Source organism: Neltuma alba, unplaced genomic scaffold (assembly GCF_004799145.2).
Source record: "Neltuma alba isolate B1F8T4 unplaced genomic scaffold, ASM479914v2 tig00006530_pilon, whole genome shotgun sequence".
NCBI classification, from domain to species: domain Eukaryota; kingdom Viridiplantae; phylum Streptophyta; class Magnoliopsida; order Fabales; family Fabaceae; genus Neltuma; species Neltuma alba.
In genome coordinates, this window is record NW_021634490.1 from 108741 (window position 1) to 128013 (window position 19273).

The window sequence follows — 19273 nt, forward strand, 5'->3', positions numbered from 1 at the left end:
TCTTGTGCATGAATCAAATTCATCCAAGGCGATACTTCCATGAACTTACTTGGTTCAACCAACAATCTTCTGCAATCACAAATCCATGACGAATGGGACGTCTGAAAAATATCTAAAGGCGAGCAACTATAGAGTATGAACACAGGACATATAACAACTGTCCAAAGAATCGAAGCTTAAAAATGAAAGTAAAGGAAGCACAACAGACAAAGACTGAGAGATACTTTATATGTTTTTAAATGTAAGACCCATTCTGTAAGATAAATTTATACTACAAAATGGGCCTTACATTTGTGACCAAACGAGTAATAATTATTCAATCAACTTGTTTAAAATGGATCCTCTGTTCATTCATGCCATGGCCTTCGTACCGTCTCCAATAAGTTCCGTATAACGCAAGGAAGTGTTTTACGTGTTAATGTAACAAATGTGAAACTCCTTTTGAGTCCACGCCTCATTAATATGTTTAGAGTGTCAAATGTGTGCTGATTGATTGAAGAATGATGGGGTTGGGGCCTATGATGTGTCTTGCTTTATAAATATCAAGTGGTTAAATGATGCCGTTTTTAATTTGTTTATGATTTTTTAAAGAAAAATAATCTAAAATTATGCTTATTTTCTTTGAAAAACCATTAAAAAAAAGATTAAACCTGTACCATTTATCACTAAAAGTATTAAAATATCACTTATTTTATATACAATATAATAATTAAAAGTGAAATTAAAAAGGCATTTGAAAAGTTGGAGCATTACAGAAAATATTAGATAATAATATTATAGGTAAGCACATTATAGACCCCAAATCCAAAAACGACTTTGTTGGTTTTTTTAGAAGGAAAAATAAGAATGAATGAAAAGAAAGAAAAGAAATATATATGGTTAATTTCTCGACTATTCATGTTTAATTTTGTTTTTGATGGTGCTGAAGGTATAGATATAATATTTACTGATGAAAATTTAAAATGCCTATTGGAGATGTTAAAATGAGATTAGTTAGTTAAGATTAGTTTGTCAATTATAATCGAGCGGCCCAGTTTAAGCTCAAGCTTGTAAATCAGCAATTCTCTGGGGCTTTAAAATAAATTACTTTAGATATCCAATATATATATTTATATGATCATAAATAACAAAATATATAATGTGTTTCACTATAATTAATCAATAATTTATGACAGTTTATTTAAAATTCATGACATAAAACAAGAACTTGACACTTACATGGTTGGGTAGAAAGCTGCAGTATTGATAGAGCATACTCCATTTGGTAAACCCATGTTTCTTCGGATCAAGATGGATCCTTTCATTCCCCAATCTTATCCTCAGGAGTTTTTCGCAATCCAATAATCTTTTCCATCATTAGAATCATATCCAACAATCAAAACAGCACGAGTCAAATTGTTTGATTCCCTGGGGCAATTCTCACCTTCATAAATTCCCTAAAAATAATAAAAGAGCAATCAGATCAAACTTAAAAATGAAATAATGTTGATACTTCTCAGGATTTATCATCTGGGGCAATTCTCACCTTCATAAATTCCCTAAAAATAATAAAAGAGCAATCAGATCAAACTTAAAAATGAAATAATGTTGATACTTCTCAGGATTTATCATCTGATGTTGTTACACAAGAGAGCATCATCTAATGGTGTTACACGTTGATAGTTACTAATTTTGACGGCAGTATTCCCATTCTGGTTAAGAAGCATATATAAAGAAATAAGTTAGACAAAGAGAAACATATAAATATATATAGAGACACACACACATACAGAGAGAGAGAGAGATGCCATGTTGGCTCTGCAATAACCCTGCCGAGCGGAATAAGGATAATCATCTTCTCTGCTAATCCCGCCATTTTTTATAAGCCAATCAAAGGCATTAGAGGGCCATCCTCCTGAGCAACCTTGGCTCATGGAATCACTGTCTATGAGTTGTTGTTCAGAAAGGGTGATAAGTTCCCTTGTGGCTATTGCATGTGCTGATTCAGTGGCTGCAGCAGCTGCAAATGCCCAGCAACTTCCTGCGAATCATCGTTAACCATAAATCTATATGAGTCCATTGAGGATCAAGAGAAGAACCAATTAAAAATGATTCCACGTGTCCCCTTTTTTTGGGATATGAATGACATCAATTAATCATGTGGGCATGTGTACTATATATATTTGTGTCTCAAGTCTATGTTCATAGATAACAATCTTTCCAGTCTCTAATATAAGAGCTCATTGGGATGCTGGATCTTCAATTCAAAATATAAGACATCAATTCACTTAGGGTCACATATTTATCATTTTTTCCCCAAACTAATTTACCTAATTTATAAACTAATGTATAATCTAATGTTATACAAAGTTATTTATTTTAGAGAGGTCACTATATCCTATTTGTTATAATTAATTAATTTATTTAACTTCGTGAGTTATCCAGCAAGAGTAAAATATATTTGTACACCTACATAAATTAAGTTGGCTGAACAAGAGAGGCTTACCACATCTTTGTTGGTTTTAACTCCAGTGACAACTCCACGCTCTCTCCCATCCATGGAAGCAGGTGCTCCACAGGAGTCCTTCTGCTGCGCATAATCCGTCGTCATAGTGGCCGTGGTGTTGGTGGCAGCGGCAGGGATAGGGGCGACGGTGGTCGGCATTTGAGTTCACGTAGGTAAATTTTCCTAAACTCCTCGGGAATCATATCAGCAAACTTGTGAGGGCCAAACGATAACTACAAGGCGCAGTGTAATTTTGATCTGTTAGCATTCATATCTGTAATATACCTGAGATTCCTGTGGAATATTTGGAATCTGGTTTCACTCTCTTCAGCGTTTGGGTAGATCCTTCCATGCTCCTTCATCCATTGTTGGAATATTCCAAACTCGTTCTTTCTTTGAAGAAAAAACAAATCCCTTAGTAGAGAATCCTGAAGAGAGACTTGTTAGAATGGAACAATAAACCAAAGAAAGAAGGAACAACCTAGCGTTACAGAAAGCCATGCTTATATTTGATGTTTCAGATGCTAAAGATCTGTCGAAACTTGAAATAAGCTCAAAAGCTTATATATAGTGTAATTCTTGATACCGATTATGGAGGGAAAAAAAGACATTAAATGTTGTATGTTAATTTCTATTTGACTTGTATCGTGCTTCACAATTTCGAGCTGGTTCATTGATCTCATTGGTGTGGTTCATGCTCGTATGAGATTGTTTCTTCGTTCAACGTTTGGTCAGAAAGTTCGTTATTACATAATTCATTTTGGTTCCACCAACCTTAAATAAGGGAACATTAATCATTTGGTCCCTATAATTTTTTCTAAATTGTAACCCAATTCCTGGACTTTAACTTCATGTAAGTCAGTATCCATGGTTTTCATTTTGAAACTATTGATCCCTGAATTTTAAGTCGATACAATGCATTACCCATAGTTTAGCCATCTTAAGCATTAGAACCTAAGGTTAAAAATTGAGTTATTTCCCCTGAATAGTTAAACAACTCTTCTTTTTAAGATTATTTTGGATTCTTATATAGATTGAATACTTATTTGAGTTACTTCCCCTTATAATTGTGGTTTATGATAGACTGTGTGTTCATTTAATGGATGCTTAAGAAATTGAGGAACTTGAGTCAAACCATACGGGAGCTTAAAATTTGCAATTTTAATTGGAGATTTTGTCATTAACTTCAAATAGACAAACAGTCACATTATTGGGCAGACTTTGTATTGATTAACTCGAGGGGAAAACATAATCCATCATTGACAAAAAGAATACTAATGGGGTCCAAATGTTGTATGGTTTCATTTGATTATTAATTAAATTCCTGTAATTTTTTATTGGATTCTTAGAGTTTCATTGGTTTTAGTTGCATCTCTGTAGCATTTTTGTCATTCTTATAGTTTCATTTAATTTTTAATTAGGTAACCATACATTTTTTTTGCCCCCCAAAACTACATAAGCTTATTAAAAATCGGGTCAGATATAAGTACTTGATAAAAAGAAAAACATCTACAGGGACCTGATTAAAATCAGATCAAACCATATAAAGATGGTAAAAGTAAACCACTCTTTCCAATCATATATATACTGAATTGAGTTTTGAAAGAAAATAGGATAAAGTGGCATCCAGCACGCTGAAATTGTTTTTCATGTGTATTCCATATCCTAATCTTATTTATGATCTATTTAGCATTTTGATACTCCTCCTGTCCTAAATATAAGACCCTCTTTTGTAGTATAATTTACATTACGGAAGGGGTCTTATATTTAGGACCGGAGGAATATTATTTAATGTTGCTTCCAATACTATAATCGTAGTTATAGACTTGTATGGACATAACTCGGTTTTGTAGTGCGAGTAGGACAAGTCGCATAATGAGGACAATATGAGAAATTCAAACATGATTAAAGTTGAAGGATGCATTTATTAATTATTTAAAAAAAATGCTCTCATACGTAAGAGGTGGATGACCATAAATTCCAATTGAAAAAGAAAAGGTTCGAAACCACACAGGTTGATTCTAGTTTTTTTCTATTCTTATTTCTAATAAAAAAAATAATTAAGTTTAAGATGAAGTTAAAATGTTTATTTAATTTTTATTTATAAAATAGGGAAAATGACACAGAAATGATACTTAAAATGTCAAAATAGTCACTTAAATTTGTAAAATCCCAATTTAGTCATAAGTAACCAATTTGACATTTGTAAATTTGCCGAAATGACCATATTACCTTTTGTTTTTATTTATTGTTTTTCAAAAAACCAAATGCCCTCGATGGCTAGCCGATCCCAAAGCTTCGGCCACTGGAGCTTAGGTGGCTGTCTGTTAACCTTGTGAAATTCATTTTATTTCAGCACCTTTTCCTTTAGTTATCATATTTTTTGGTGAATTAATGCATATTTGAGAGTATTTAGGATAAGAAAATGTGCGTAGTTGATACTCGGGCCAAAGTTGTGGATTTTCAATTAATTGTGAATATTTTGCCCCTCACTCATCAAATTGGTTTTAATAGTTTATCTTGCTTTGTTAAGTGGTTGAAGCTTCCCATTGGAGCCATTTGAAACAAATATTGATCCCATGAAATTGAAAAGATGCATAGGAAGCCATGCCACACTAAAAAAAAATCAAGACAAGAGGAGATGTAAAACAAAGCATTGTTGGCCTCAGCCAACAGAATCTCTTGGCCTCAGCCAACAATATTCCAGAGAATCATTGGTTGCAACCAAGGGAAATTAATCTTGGTCATAGCCAAGATCAAGATACAAAGGAATTGGCTATAGCTAACGTATAATTACTGATACTCTATCTTTTGAAGACATCATATGTTCTAGGGCTCCATATGTTATAAAATTCAAAGGGATGCATTGCAAGTTGAATGGATGGTTTTGTTAATGTACTCATTAACCTCACATAGTCATATAAGGTTTGCAATGAAAATTGGGGTTCAATTAATAAATTGAGAGATTAATGAATTAATTGAACTAAATACCTATTTGGACACTTGAGAGAGCACTGTAGGTAATTCAGTTTCCTGGCTAACTTAATCTATAATTAAGAAGCAAGTATGATGGGGATTTAATTGAGTACTTTTGAAATACAAGGGGGATAGATAATCCTAGGACCCATTTTGTCCTTGGAGTTGAAGAATCACTTTCTCTGCTTCTTTTATTAATTTTTAATTTTGAAAATATTTTTCCTTCACTCTTGATATATTTGTATAACTCAAATTAGACGAAAGTGTGATAATCAGTACTGGATTGGATTTTGTAACCAAATCTTCATGGGAACAATACTCTACTCATTACTTTATTACTTGTGACGATCCGAGCACTTGCGGTGGGAACACACATGTAGAAGATGTCATTGTTATACCGCCTCCAATCCTTTTTATAAGATCTCAAAATTTGAATTAGTTTGGTTCTTTTTTATGAGATCCTGCTTATGAGTTTTTGATTATTAAGTGTTTTTCTTCAATTTTGCTCTTGTTCAATTTTTTTTCCCTCTCATCATTTTTTTTCCTCATAGTATATTGTCTCTTATCATTTATCTCATTGCTAGTATGTCTTTCATTTTTTCCCGTTTTAAATAAGGGCTCATTTGAAAAAAGAATTCAACTTTTACATATTTATTGCTTTTAGCTATTTTAACTGTTTTTTTAAAACTTCATAATTTGATTAAAAGGATCTTGTACAAAGGACTGAACGAGTAGTTAGAGAGAGAGAGAGAGAGGAAAAAAACCATGTTGGTGGTTTTGCAAATTCTTGAGCTACACAAGGATAATCAGCTTCTTCACTAATCCTGCCGTTTTGTATATTCCATTCAAAGGCCATTCTGGTAAATCCACCCTCACAACCATGGTTGTCAGAGTTGCAATCTACGGGTTATTGTTCGGAAAGGGAAACAAGCTCCCCTGTGCTCATTGCATTTAGTGATTCAATAGCTTCGAAGGTTGCAAACGCCCAACAACTTCCTATGAACAATGAAATATTAATCCATTTTAGTCCACTGAGGTTCCAGAGAGGGAAAAAAGGGAATAATATTACCACGATTAGTTAATCTGACCGTTTGGTTTTATACCCAAAACCATGGTTTCAAAGTTGCAATCTACGAATTGTTGGCGGTCGGCGTCGGAAGCTGAAGGAGGTACACTCTTTTGAACTCCTCAGGACTCGTATCGGCAAACTTGTTAGAGTCCCAAACGGTTTCCAGATCTCTTGGCACTCGTCTCTGTAATATACTTGAGATTCCTTCGGAATATCTGGTATGTCACTTCACTCTCTTTGGAGTTAGCTAGGGTAGACTTTTTCATGCTCATTCATCCATTGTTGGAATAATCCAAAATCTTGTTCTCCTTTTGAAGGGAGAACGGATTCCTTTGTGGGGAATCCTGAAGAGAAACAAATGAGAATGGAACCGCTGATCAAGAAATGAAGGAACAGCGTTTTAGAAGAAATGGAGAAAGCCATGCTTAGTTGTTTTTGGAGTTTCAGATTCTGACAGATGAAACTTCAAACAACCTTGCATGGAAGTGAAACCAGGAATGAGGTGTTATAGTGTGATTCCGCTTTCATGTGAAGAAAAAGACAAAAACTTGGGACTTGTGTATTTCCTACTACCTCTATTTCTTATTATAAGAATTTGTTTGACTTTTAATTTGATCGTAAATATTAGGCCCCAACCCACTTTGTTTTTCATATTTATTTATTTATTTATTTTTAAAAATAGTCTTTGTAGTAGTAGCACATATGAAAAGTTCATGAAATAGTAATTGTAGTTAATATACATGATTAGCAAGGGTATTTTAGGAAAGACAATACTTATTTATAACAAATAACTAACTTAACTAATTTTCTTAATCCCTCCAAATTAATCAACTAGGTTTTATAATAAGGAATGGAGGTGGTATTTGACTTCTAATCTATACTAGCCACCATTCTCAATATAAGAGCTAGTTGGATATCCAATTTGATCCTCAAGACAAAATCTAAATCCACTTTGTCATCAAAATTTATCCCTTCTTTCTCAAAGTATAGTAGAGTTTCCATCAAATGATATTCTTAATACACATGATTAACAAAAGTATTTTATAAAAACAATACTCATTTATAGCAAATGACAAATTTAACTAATATATTTAATACACGTAAAACAACTCAAAGCGTGGATCTAGATTACTGATATGTTTCTCTTTGTAAATTGGGCCCAACTGGCACCTTGACGATGATGGCTCGATAGAGCACGAGGCATGTCGTTCATAATTCGGGTTCGGCATCAAAAGTTTTAAAAACACATAAAGCAATTTCACTTGAAGTGTTCTTTAGGGGGACACCCCTGGCAATATCAACAATCACATGTGCATTGGGCACCTCAGTACAGCAATTGCAATTTACAATTCCTCAATCGCGACTTTTTGTCATTGCTGAAACTACAAATCACCTTGCCAACCTCATCTACTGAGATAATACTTGTTGTAATCTAGAGATCTGATTTGAAGCAACCCCAGGGCATGCACACAAGGTTGAAGCTTCAAGCAAATTTTGCTACCAATGCAAAGACTTTATTGGTGGTTTTCACCTAAACACCTTAATCTATAAGTCACTTTCAATAATCAAGAAAAATTGTAAATCTCATTAATTTGTGTCATAAAATTATTTAATAACTTTTTCACTTTATCCTTATTTAAGATAAAGTTTTTAAACAAAAAACAAGTAATATACACAGCATAATACATGAAGAGTAAAACAGTATATTTATGTTAAGAATCTAATGACTTTTTTGCCAACAGAAAAAAATTTAATAATGTGACTTATAGGTAGGACAGAAAGAGTACTACTTATATCTTATAAATAGAATTAAGGGAAAATATATTTGTAGGTCCTTGTAGTTTGATCAAATTTTGAATTAAGTCCTTATAGTTTTATTTTTTTCTATTAAATCCTTCTAGTTAATTTTGTTAAATTTACAAGTCCTTCTGTTGCTAATGTTACAAACGCCGTTAACCCACAATGATAAAAGATGATCTAGCAGTGCGCTCTCTCTCCCCTCCCCCGGTTTGTGTCTCTCTCTCCATCACCTTTCTCTCTCATTTGTTAAAGCTAACCACCATGAGCTCGATGACACCCAGAAGTGAAGAAGGATTGCCTCTTTGATTGATCTTACTCCTCATCAACATGGGCACACTGCTTCTATGCTGTTATAATATATCAGAAAGAAGAAGCTTTGATCAGAGTCTTATGGGAGGAACTGATGAAGTTTTTTCCCGCTTCTTAGGCTTTATTTCTTGACTTTGTAATGATATTTACAGCATATATATAACCTCCTTTTCATATCACTCTGATTCTAGTCTACTTGAGCTAGCACACTGTGTTTTTGGTGAGTTTCATGTTTATCATATTTTCATGATCCATGATATATATATATATATAAAATTATGGCAATTAGTTTTCCTTTGAGATCTGAATTAATCAAATCTTGATTATCTATAACAAAAGACAACAAAGCAGCGGTGCTTATGAAAGTGGCCACAGAAGTTCAGCGAAAAAATTGCCATGGATAATGCTGAACGCCAATCCTCACTATACTCTGTCTTGGCGTAATCAAACTTATAACAGCATAGAAGCAGTGTGCTCATGTTGATGAGGAGTGGGATCAGTCAAAGAGGCAGTCCTTCTTCACTCCTTCTGGGTTTCATTGAGCTCATCGTGATTAGCTTTAATAGATGAGAGAGAGAGAGGTGATGGAGAGAGAGACACAAACTCAGGGGAGGGGAGAGAGAGCGCACTGCCAGATCATCCTCCACCATTGTGGGTTAACGGCGTTTGCAATATTAGTGACGGAAGGACTTGTAAATTTAACAAAATTAACTACAAGGATTCAATAAAAATAAATAAAACTCTAAGGACCAAATTCAAAATCCGATCAAACTATAAGTACTTGCAAATATGTTTTCCCTAGAATTAAAAGAGTATGACTTTTGATTTAAAATCAATGACAATAAATTTAATATCATGATGGCTTTGGGGAGGGGGTTGTGCATGGGACGAGGGAGGGACTCGAAGGGAAGGGGTCTCTTTCATATGGATGACCAAAACTGAACTAAATCTGAAAACCAAGCCGAACCAAACTTAATTTGGTTTTATAGGTTCGGTTAATTCAGTGTTCGGCTTTTTTTTTAAAAGGTTTTTGTTTCAAATTTTTCCGATTTTCGGTGTTCAATCCAGTGTCCTAAAAGAATTTCGGTTATAACTGAATAACCAAATTGTAATTCCTCACCACATCCCAATTTCCACTCATCTCCTCGCAGTCAAGCCCAAGATTGATTTCTCGTTGGATCCATGAGACATCTGGCTTTGAATATGTGTGTCTATATTTCATGTTGTTCCAGGATTTAAATAATAAAGCTGCACATGGAATCCTGGGATTTTTTTTAATCTAAGAATATTTACCGTTTGTGTTGTCCTTTTCTTGAGCAATAGAGAAGCCCTGTATTAGTTGAGCTGCTATGGCATCTGCAGCATATCCCCAGTAATATTTTCACTTTAGGCTCTTGATATAATGAATAAATAGAAAAGTTTATTGAAATAGAAAAGACCCAAAACCCGAGTAAACTGAATAACTGAACCAAATTATTTCTTTTAATTCAGTTCGGTTTCTAATTAATGTTCGGTTTCAGTTTGATGTTTAAAATATATACATTTTGACTTTTTTTTTTGGTTAATGGACCTAACCAAACTAAATAACAGATTGCTCAGCTTTTCCTTTTCCCTCCATTTTCCTTCACTTTTTATCTCAATCGTTAAGATTACAATTTGAACGGACTAGATTTTATACTATAATGTATTTTTTTTTATTGTTGTTTTAAATTATCATTGTTAAATTTAGTAGTTTAACTTTATTTACTTATGTTTTAAAAAAAATTAACATTTTATTCTGATTTTCATAACATGAAATTTGGACTGTTTAAATTGCTATCCTAAGATTGGAATGGGAAGTGGAGGGAAATGGAGAGGAAAATAAGAACAAAAGAATATATTGCTATTTGGCCTCACAAAAAAAAAAAAGCCAACTCCGTGTAAAATATTTTATGGATATTTTTGTCACTTTTTTTGGCCTCGGGATATTTTTGTCACTTGAACCCCAGTATTTTTGCTTCTTAAATTCATTACTGGAGTCATTATCATGTTTATCCCCTCTTCTGGGTTTCTCCGCCTCCCACGCACTGCCAATTTACTTGATTGTCACAAGGTTGCAAGTTTGAATCTCGTCAAAATGCTGATTCAATCATCATAAAGAAACAATCACGGTACCTTAGCTTCTTTAATTGAGGCCTCCGCGACTTCCGCAACATAGAACAAGACACAGATTTTTTGATGCAACGAAAATCGTTAAAACATGTCAAATTCTATACTAAACGTATTCAGCCAAAACGGGGCTTACTTAAGATTATTAACATTGCGCCAATTACGGATGTGGAACATGTTCTTCTACGTCAAGAATGGGTAACGTGCTCATGATAAAATCAAAGGACTAGTAGCGGGAAAATGTGAACAAACATCATGAGTCAAATGAAAAAAAAAAAATATTGACTTCAACTTGGGTCGTTTTCTTCTACAAGTACCAAGAATTATACTATAAATACCTCGTGGATGAATTGAGTTCCATGCAAGCTTATTTGAAGTTTCATTTCTCAGTAACTGAAACAGCAAAATAAAGCATGGCTTTCTACACTAGTATGTCTCAGGTCCTTTTTCCCCTGATCTGGTGTTCTATTCTGATATGTCTCTCTTCAGGATTCCCTACCAGTGAATCATCAGTTTCCCTTTCAAAGGCTGAACAAGACTTTGAAATGTTCCAGCAATGGATGGCGGAGCACGGAAGAGTCTACCCAAACTCTGAAGAGAGCAACACTAGATTCCAAATATTCCAAAGGAATCTCAAGTATATTACTGAAACGAATGCTAAGAGATTCAAGTCACCATCTGGGTATCGTTTGGGCCTCAACAAGTTTGCTGATATGAGTCCTGAGGAGTTTACGCAAACCTACCTCCATCCGCTGGAGGTTCCGGCCACCATCACCCCGGCTTCCTCGAGCACCGGCTATGTCCAACAGAAGGACTCATGTGCACCCCCTTCTACCATGGATTGGAGAAAGCAAGGAGTTGTGACTCCAGTTAAAGACCAACAATCTTGTGGTAAGTTGTTCCTTTTGAACCAACAAAGTTCACTAATCTTGTTTCTAAAACTAACGGTTTTTAAATTTGAAGTGAACCTCTAGCATGTTTTATAAGAAAACAAGCTTTGTTTAAAATAATAATTTTTCCACCTAAAGTATCCCAAACTATATAACTTTCAAACTAATTAACCAAACTCCTCTAACTCATAATTTTTATTAAAGGTAATTATGATATTTTACCAGAAATAACTAATTTTAACTAACTTCATTAATTCATGTGAAGTTGTTACTCGGTGCTTATAACGAAAAGATCAACAGACTGGACTGATAGATTGTTTCCTTATTGTTTGTATATATAGGAAGTTGTTGGGCATTTGGAGCCACTGGAGCCTTGGAATCGATTTATGCAATAACCACCCGCAAACTTGTTAGCCTTTCTGAGCAAGAACTCGTAGACTGCGACCCCTTGAGCCAAGGTTGTGCAGGTGGATGGCCCCATAATGCCTTTAAATGGGTCATCCAAAATGGCGGGATTAGTAAAGAAGAAGATTATCCTTATGTCTCTCAGCAGGGTCCTTGCAAAGCCAACATGGTTTGTTTGCCTCTCTCATATTATGTAAAACTTACAGGAAATTACACTATCCATTAGGCATAAAACATTATCCCAACATATACACCTTAGATTTTGTGTTTATTTATGGAAAGTTAAAAGTTCTTTTGATACCATACTCGTTTTCTAATTTCTGGTTTATTTATATATGTTTCTGCAGCATGATGGAGACAAAGTGGTTAAAATTAGTAGCTACAGTAAGATACCAGAATCGGATGATGCTCTCTTGTGCGCCGCTTCCAAGCAGCCTGTACCTGTCGCTTTCAATGCAACAGATCTTCGATTTTATGAGAGTGTAGGTCTTATATATCTCAGTTCTCAATATTCAATATTTGTTGTGATCTTGTTAATGGCGGCCTAGTACACGAATCTCCGACCAGGTTAGGTCTGGTGAGGGATAAATATACATAACTTTATCCCTGCAAAGGAGAGGCTGTTTTCAGGATTTGAAGCCGCGTAATTTGTAAGAATCATACGTCAATCTTCAGTTTCCCCTTGTCACTTCTAACTTGTTTGTTCGCTTGACTAGGGAGTTTATGATGGTGAGAATTGCCCCGAGGATTCAACCGGTGTGACTCATGTCGCTTTGATTGTTGGATATGATTCAAAAAATGGCACGGATTATTGGATTGCGAAGAACTCATGGGGAGAGAATTGGGGAATGAACGGATACTTCTTTATTAAAAGGAACACAAACTTACCACATGGAGTTTGCGCCCTCAATGCTTGGGCTTATGTCCCAAACATGTAGACTAGTACACTTGTTACTTGGTCCGTCCCATTGTCAATCTGTTATGTGATGTACTTCTTAATTATTTGCTTTTGTGTGATGATTTACTATGAACTCATCAAGTCTCTATCATCAACTTTAAATAAAAAGCCTTAAATTATTTGCTGTTGTGTGATGATTTATTTGATGTCACTGTAGCTGACCTTATCAAAATTTATTTTTAACTTCAAAGGAATTGATTAGGATAAATAATATCAGTCTTGAAACTTCAACTCACGAAAGAAAGTAATCGTTTAAGGCCTTTTATAAGCGTGACTTCCCTATAAATTTTTTTGTCATAAAATGTTCATACACACACACACAAATCACTTGTACGAAAAAGTTTGCTCATAATTATAAGTCACCTGTAAGATAATTGATAAGTTTTTCTTTTAATTTTACACGGTTGACCTAATAAATGTAGAGAGAAATAAAGCAAATAGGTCAAAGAAAGTACAAAACGTATTTATTGCAAGCTTGAAATACAAGTGATTTATACTTATCTGGTCCTATTTATAAAACACAACAAACCGAGAAAAATTTTAAACTACCTTAACTCTCTATTAAAATATAACAACTTTAAAATTTTATCCCTATTTAATGTATACAGCTTTCCAAAAAAAATATCTAGCTATATATTCTTATTAAAAATTTAACGAAGTAATTTATAAATTGGATCAAAAAAAATTTCTATGTCTGCTCTATAAATAAGATCAAAGGAGTAAATAGGTACATAATGGGATACTAATTTGACACTCCCTCAGTTTTATTACATAAATACTTTTAGTTTATTGCGCACAAATTAAGAAAGGCAATAAATATATAAAAGGGAAAATTAATCCATAAATTGTTATTGTCCAACTCAATTTTGAATTAGGTTCGTTTTTTTTTATTATTATTTTGAATTCAGTCCTTATTCTATAATTTGTTAATTTTAACTTGTAAGTTTTATGGAATTTCATTTATAAAGATGCACGAGATAAAGATGGTGTGAAATAAATATGAAAAAAAATATCATACATCCCATGAAATTCTATAAATTAAAATTAATAGGTTTTACATTTAAGGATGCATGGATGACTATAAGGCTATAATGGACCAAATCACATTGGACAATTTTAAACAAAATAAGTTATAAGGATCTAATTTAGAATTGAGATAAACTATAGGAATATATATTCTTATAGATCAATTTTTTTCTATGCAAAAATATGATATATTTTGCCAAATTTGCCCCTCATTTATTGCTAACAGTACTTTAATACTTCTAAAAACATTATTCTGCTCCAGTGGTAAAACAAGAAAAATGATATTATATGTTGTTTTAGAATTAGAAGAAAACTTGAAATATAAAACAATTTTGCGTCAAAGACAAATATAATGAAATAAAGGAGGCAAAGAGCAGTATAATTGCAGTTAATGGCTGGCAAAAAAAAAATCAATAATTGTAGTTCATGGCTAGTAAATAAATTAAACCAATATGAAATTCTTTATAAACGAATCAATGAAATGGTTCGCATTCCGTGCTCATCAGCCTGATGAGCACGGAGTGCTCAGAGCGTTTTGAGTGCTGAGCATTTTTATTTTTTTTTATTTTATTTTTTGTTACAAAAAAGTTTATATCATCTCAAATTATTAATATAAAAATTATCTTGATATTTAATTTAGTCTTAAATATAATATTCTAATCTATTTTATCTTTTATATATATTTATTTTTTTCAATATAGTCCTTATAATAATTGTACGCGTTAAAGATTTAATCAATTGTTGATTTTAGTTAATACACATAATTAGTGAGAGGCATTTTAGAGAAAACAACACTTATTTATTACAATTGAATAATTTAGCTAATTTTTGTAGTATACTTGAATTAGTTAAACTAACTCTTATATTAAAAATTAGAAGAAGTATGTATTAAAATTATTTTTGGTTAACATTTATCTAGTACTCAAAAATATTTTTTTAGATGTTTTCAATATCTTAAAGTATTTTATGATTTATTTAGTACCTTAAAATATTTTTTCACATGCATTTAATGTTTTAAAAAATTTTCTATTTCTTGATATTGTATCATAAAATATTTTAGAATACTAAAAAATATTTCAGGATATTAGATAAATCATAAAAGACTTTAGAATACTAGATCCTAAAATATGTTTTTAGGTAAGCCCAGTCACAAAGTATTTTAAAATAATGAACATATATGAAAAAATATTTTAGGTACCAAATAGATCACAAAATACTTTAAAATATTATATTCTTAAATATTTTTTTAAATGCATTGTCAGAAAATATTTCAGAACACTAAATACATATTAGAAAATATTTCAGAATATGATAAAATATTTTAAAATATTGAATATGTGTAAAAAAATATTTAAGAGTATTAGATAAACTTTAACTAAAAATAATTCTAATACATATATTTTTTTGTAATAAAAAAAAAAAGGTCTCTCATGCTCAGCACTCAAAACGTCCATGTTTTGAGTGCTGAGCACTCCGTGCTCATCAAGACGATGAGCACGGAATGCGGATCCATCAATGAAAGAAATTTGTCTTCTTCCACATAACACCCGCCACCATTATTGTCTACGGTGTAAATTTGAAATTAACATTCAAATTACATGGTGCTCTCCCAAGACCGTTAATTGGAGAAGACTTCTGGGGTCCAAATGTCTAATAAACTCGTTAATATAAGTTACATTATTAAATTCGTTTATATGAATATACATTATACAATTGTGTTCTTCATTTATTATTCAAGAGAACAAGGTTTTAAAGTACCAGTATAAAGTATATACTAAACAGGTGTAAAGTTGACAAATTATTAAATTTTATAATAAAGTTAATGAAATTAAGATTTTTCTTAATTATGGTGAAACATATTAGAGTCATATTATCTTTGAAATGGTAAAAAAATGACTTCAATTAATAATATCATGAAGACATTATTATTAAGTCCATAACGTAATGCTTTTATTTCGGTGGTCGTTATAGCTAGCATAATGCTTTTATTTCTTCTTCTTGGCCACCCTACAAGAGAGAACTATTCCTATTTTACCGGACAATTGTATATTGAGATATACTGTTTATACTATATTGTACTCTTAACGTTATTTCTATAGGCACATGAGCCTTTTTTTAAAAACAGGAAAAATGATTAAAAAACACCTGTTGAATTTCAAAATGATAAATAAGTTATTTTAACAAATTTTGATAGATCAAAACTATTACAAGAGTAGTCAAAACTATTTGCCGTATCACAAGAATGATTGAAAAAAGTTTTATGATGTCCATGAATAACTATAACAATATATCCAAAAAGGACACATTAATAATCTACTATAGTGAATAATTCATGACTTTTTATTTAGAATTTATAATAGCTTTGAGTTCATGACAAGAAGAAAACAGAAATTGACCAAAGATTTGCTAGCTAGCCGGTATATTAATCTTATATGGTTGGGTAGCAAGCCATGGTATTAATGGCGCAAACTCCATTTGGAAAATCTGTATTCCTCTTAACATGGAAGTATCCATTTATTCCCCAATTTTCTCCCCATGAGTTCTTCACAATCCAATAGTCATCTCCATCTTTTGAACCATATCCCACAATTAAAACAGCATGATTCACATAGATTGAATCCCTTGAGCAACACTGACCATCATAAATCCCCCAAAAATTCAAAAATAAATGTCATTAACGTAAAATTAAAAATGCTAAACTATACAAAAACTTAAATGTTATTAAAGTAAAATTAAAAAGGCTAAACTGTACAAGAACTCTCTTGGACTTTTAAGTCTATGTAGATTACCTCCAACTATCAATTACATATCCCCATAATAAACCTTGTTTTTGTGTGTATATATTAGCTCTCAAACTGCGGTTAATGTGTAGATAATCCCTCTAAACTTTAGGTTGTAGGTGTGGATAAGTAATGTACAGAATTTATCGTATGAGTCATATACATAAATGTAAAAGTTTAGGAGGGCTTATTGTGAAGTTTCAAAGGTCATAGATATTATCTGTACATGGTCCCAAATTCAGAGGTTACGTATAGTTTGGTGCGTTTCATATGAAAGTTTAAACTAAGTACATAAATTCTGGCGAACTAAAAGAAAGATTTGTTATTTATATGTATTAGAACACTCAACTAATATTAATTCAATAAAACGATTAAGTAGGAAAAAAAACACGTTGAAGATTGAATGAAGACAGAGAAAATACTTACGCTGTCATAGAATTGAAGATTTGATGAATCCAAAGATACTGTAATAGGCTGCTGAGCCACAGCACACAAGAGGGCTTCTCCCTATTGATCTACTTGTGCATAATTTGTAATTTTCACGCCACTATCTCCATTTTGCTTTGGAAACGTTTTGAAATCCTCAAATTAGACAGAGAAGCTATAATGTGTGACACACACACACACGCACATATATAGAGAGAGAGGGACAACAGGGTTGAGTCTAGCCAAAAGGGCTAGTTTCTCACAATGTGGCAAATTATGAGAGGTGTTCAAATTTAATGCCCCATAGTGTCTCAAACAAGATTACCACCAATAGGAGGATACTTGTGCTTAACAAATATATACATGCATATATATATATAGAGAGAGAGAGAGATGAAACAAACTGTATTGGCTTTGCAGGAATCGTCTAGAGCTACATAGGGGTACTCTTCTTCTTTATTAATGCCACCATTTCTGATAACCCATTCAAAAGCACTCTTAGGGGACCCACCTAAACAACCATGGCTTACAGAGTCACAATCTACAGGTTCTTGTTCTGAAAGGGATATAAGTTCCCCTGTCTCTATTGCCTGTATTAATTCAATGGCCCTAATGCTTCCAAATGCCCAGCAACTTCCTATGAACCATAAAACATTAATCTATCAGCACATTGAACCTTTAGAGACATACAAAAGGAAACTTGATATATTTCTTATAATAGGGTTCCATCAAGTCCATACCACAACGTTGCTGGTCTTTAACCGAAGTCACGGCTCCTTTCTGTCTCCAATCCACAGAGGCAGGTGGTGTGCATGAGTCCTGTTTCACGTAGCCAGACCTCGAGGCGGTGGTGGCTGGGTTGGTGGTGGTCGGCGCAGGTAGTTGGTGAAGGTACACTCTCTTGAACTCCTTAGGACTCATATCAACAAACTTGTTGAATCCCAAACGATAGCCACCGCTAGAGGAATTGGATCTCTTGGCATGCTTCGCTTTGATATGCCTCAGATTCATTCAAAATATTTGCTATCTGCTTTCACTCTCTTTAGAGTTCGTGTACATTCTTGCACGCTGCTTCATCCATTGTTGGAATGTTTCATACTCTTCTTCTCCCTCTGAAGGGATAAATCCTGAAGAGAGACATGTCAGAATCAAGTTCAAGATTAAGAAATGAAGGAACGAGGTTTTAGAAATAGAGAAAGGCCACGCCAACTAGCTTGTTTGTTGTTTCAATTACTAAGAAATGAAACTAGGCTTCAAATAAGCTAGAGCTTGCATGAAAGCAAAACCAGCGATGAGGTATTTATAATGTAATTCCACAATGTAGTTGTGAGGGAAAAACTTCAACTATGAGTTAACTTTAGATATTTTTGTAACATCACCACTTACTAACTAGAACTAACCATGATAGAAAGGAATAAAACTAGTAAACATACCCTATCATGGTTATTTAGAAGCAATCATATCATCAAGGGGCTAACTATGATAGGAAAGCATTCGCCCTTAATTAAGGCTATCATGGTTGGAAAAAGAATAATCTATATCTGTAATTGTAGCTAACATGGTTATAAGACAATATGCCTCTGAATGATAAATTATAATAGCAGTTTAGATTTGACTATATTAGTCAATACTAACAACAACTAAACTTGCAAAAATTGTCATTATCACATCGTGGATCCACAATAATTCAATCACATGAAATCTAAGGGCTTCAGGCCTACTGGCAGCACTCTAGTCCAATGTTCAGACAAAATAAACCAAAGATAAAAGGTATAATATGTTCACTAAGTCAAACGACATAAAAATATGAGAAGGTAAAATAAGTCCTAAATGAATGCAGTCTTAATACGTGGCAATATACCAAAAGATCGCATAAAATAAGGTCCACATCAAGAGTCTTCCCTGAAGGTACCACTAACGTATTGTTTCCTAAAAAATGGTAAAGCAACGGGAATGAGACAACGTCTCAGTAACTAAATCCCTACCTATCACACACCCTAA

General features: G+C 33.1%; 3 protein-coding genes across 3 annotated transcripts; 1 reads left to right on the plus strand and 2 right to left on the minus strand.

The window, feature by feature from the left end:
- Positions 1–1319: 1319 nt before the first annotated feature.
- LOC114750568 (P34 probable thiol protease-like) lies at positions 1320–2644 on the minus strand. The gene is made up of 3 exons (XM_028939164.1): positions 2449–2644; positions 1770–2020; positions 1320–1436 (listed from the first exon to the last, which is right to left on the minus strand). The coding sequence occupies exons 1-3, from the start codon at positions 2642–2644 to the stop codon at positions 1320–1322; spliced, it is 564 nt and encodes a 187-aa protein (XP_028794997.1).
- Positions 2645–11200: 8556 nt separating this feature from the next.
- Positions 11201–13159, plus strand: LOC114750569 (ervatamin-B-like). Its single transcript, XM_028939165.1, has 4 exons — positions 11201–11678; positions 12019–12251; positions 12430–12564; positions 12799–13159. Exons 1-4 carry the CDS (start codon positions 11201–11203, stop codon positions 13018–13020), a joined length of 1068 nt encoding a protein of 355 aa, XP_028794998.1. The 3' UTR covers positions 13021–13159.
- A 3335-nt stretch (positions 13160–16494) lies between these two features.
- Positions 16495–18283, minus strand: LOC114750570 (ervatamin-B-like). Its single transcript, XM_028939166.1, has 3 exons — positions 18013–18283; positions 17677–17909; positions 16495–16698 (listed from the first exon to the last, which is right to left on the minus strand). The coding sequence occupies exons 1-3, from the start codon at positions 18281–18283 to the stop codon at positions 16495–16497; spliced, it is 708 nt and encodes a 235-aa protein (XP_028794999.1).
- Between the last annotated feature and the right edge of the window lie 990 nt (positions 18284–19273).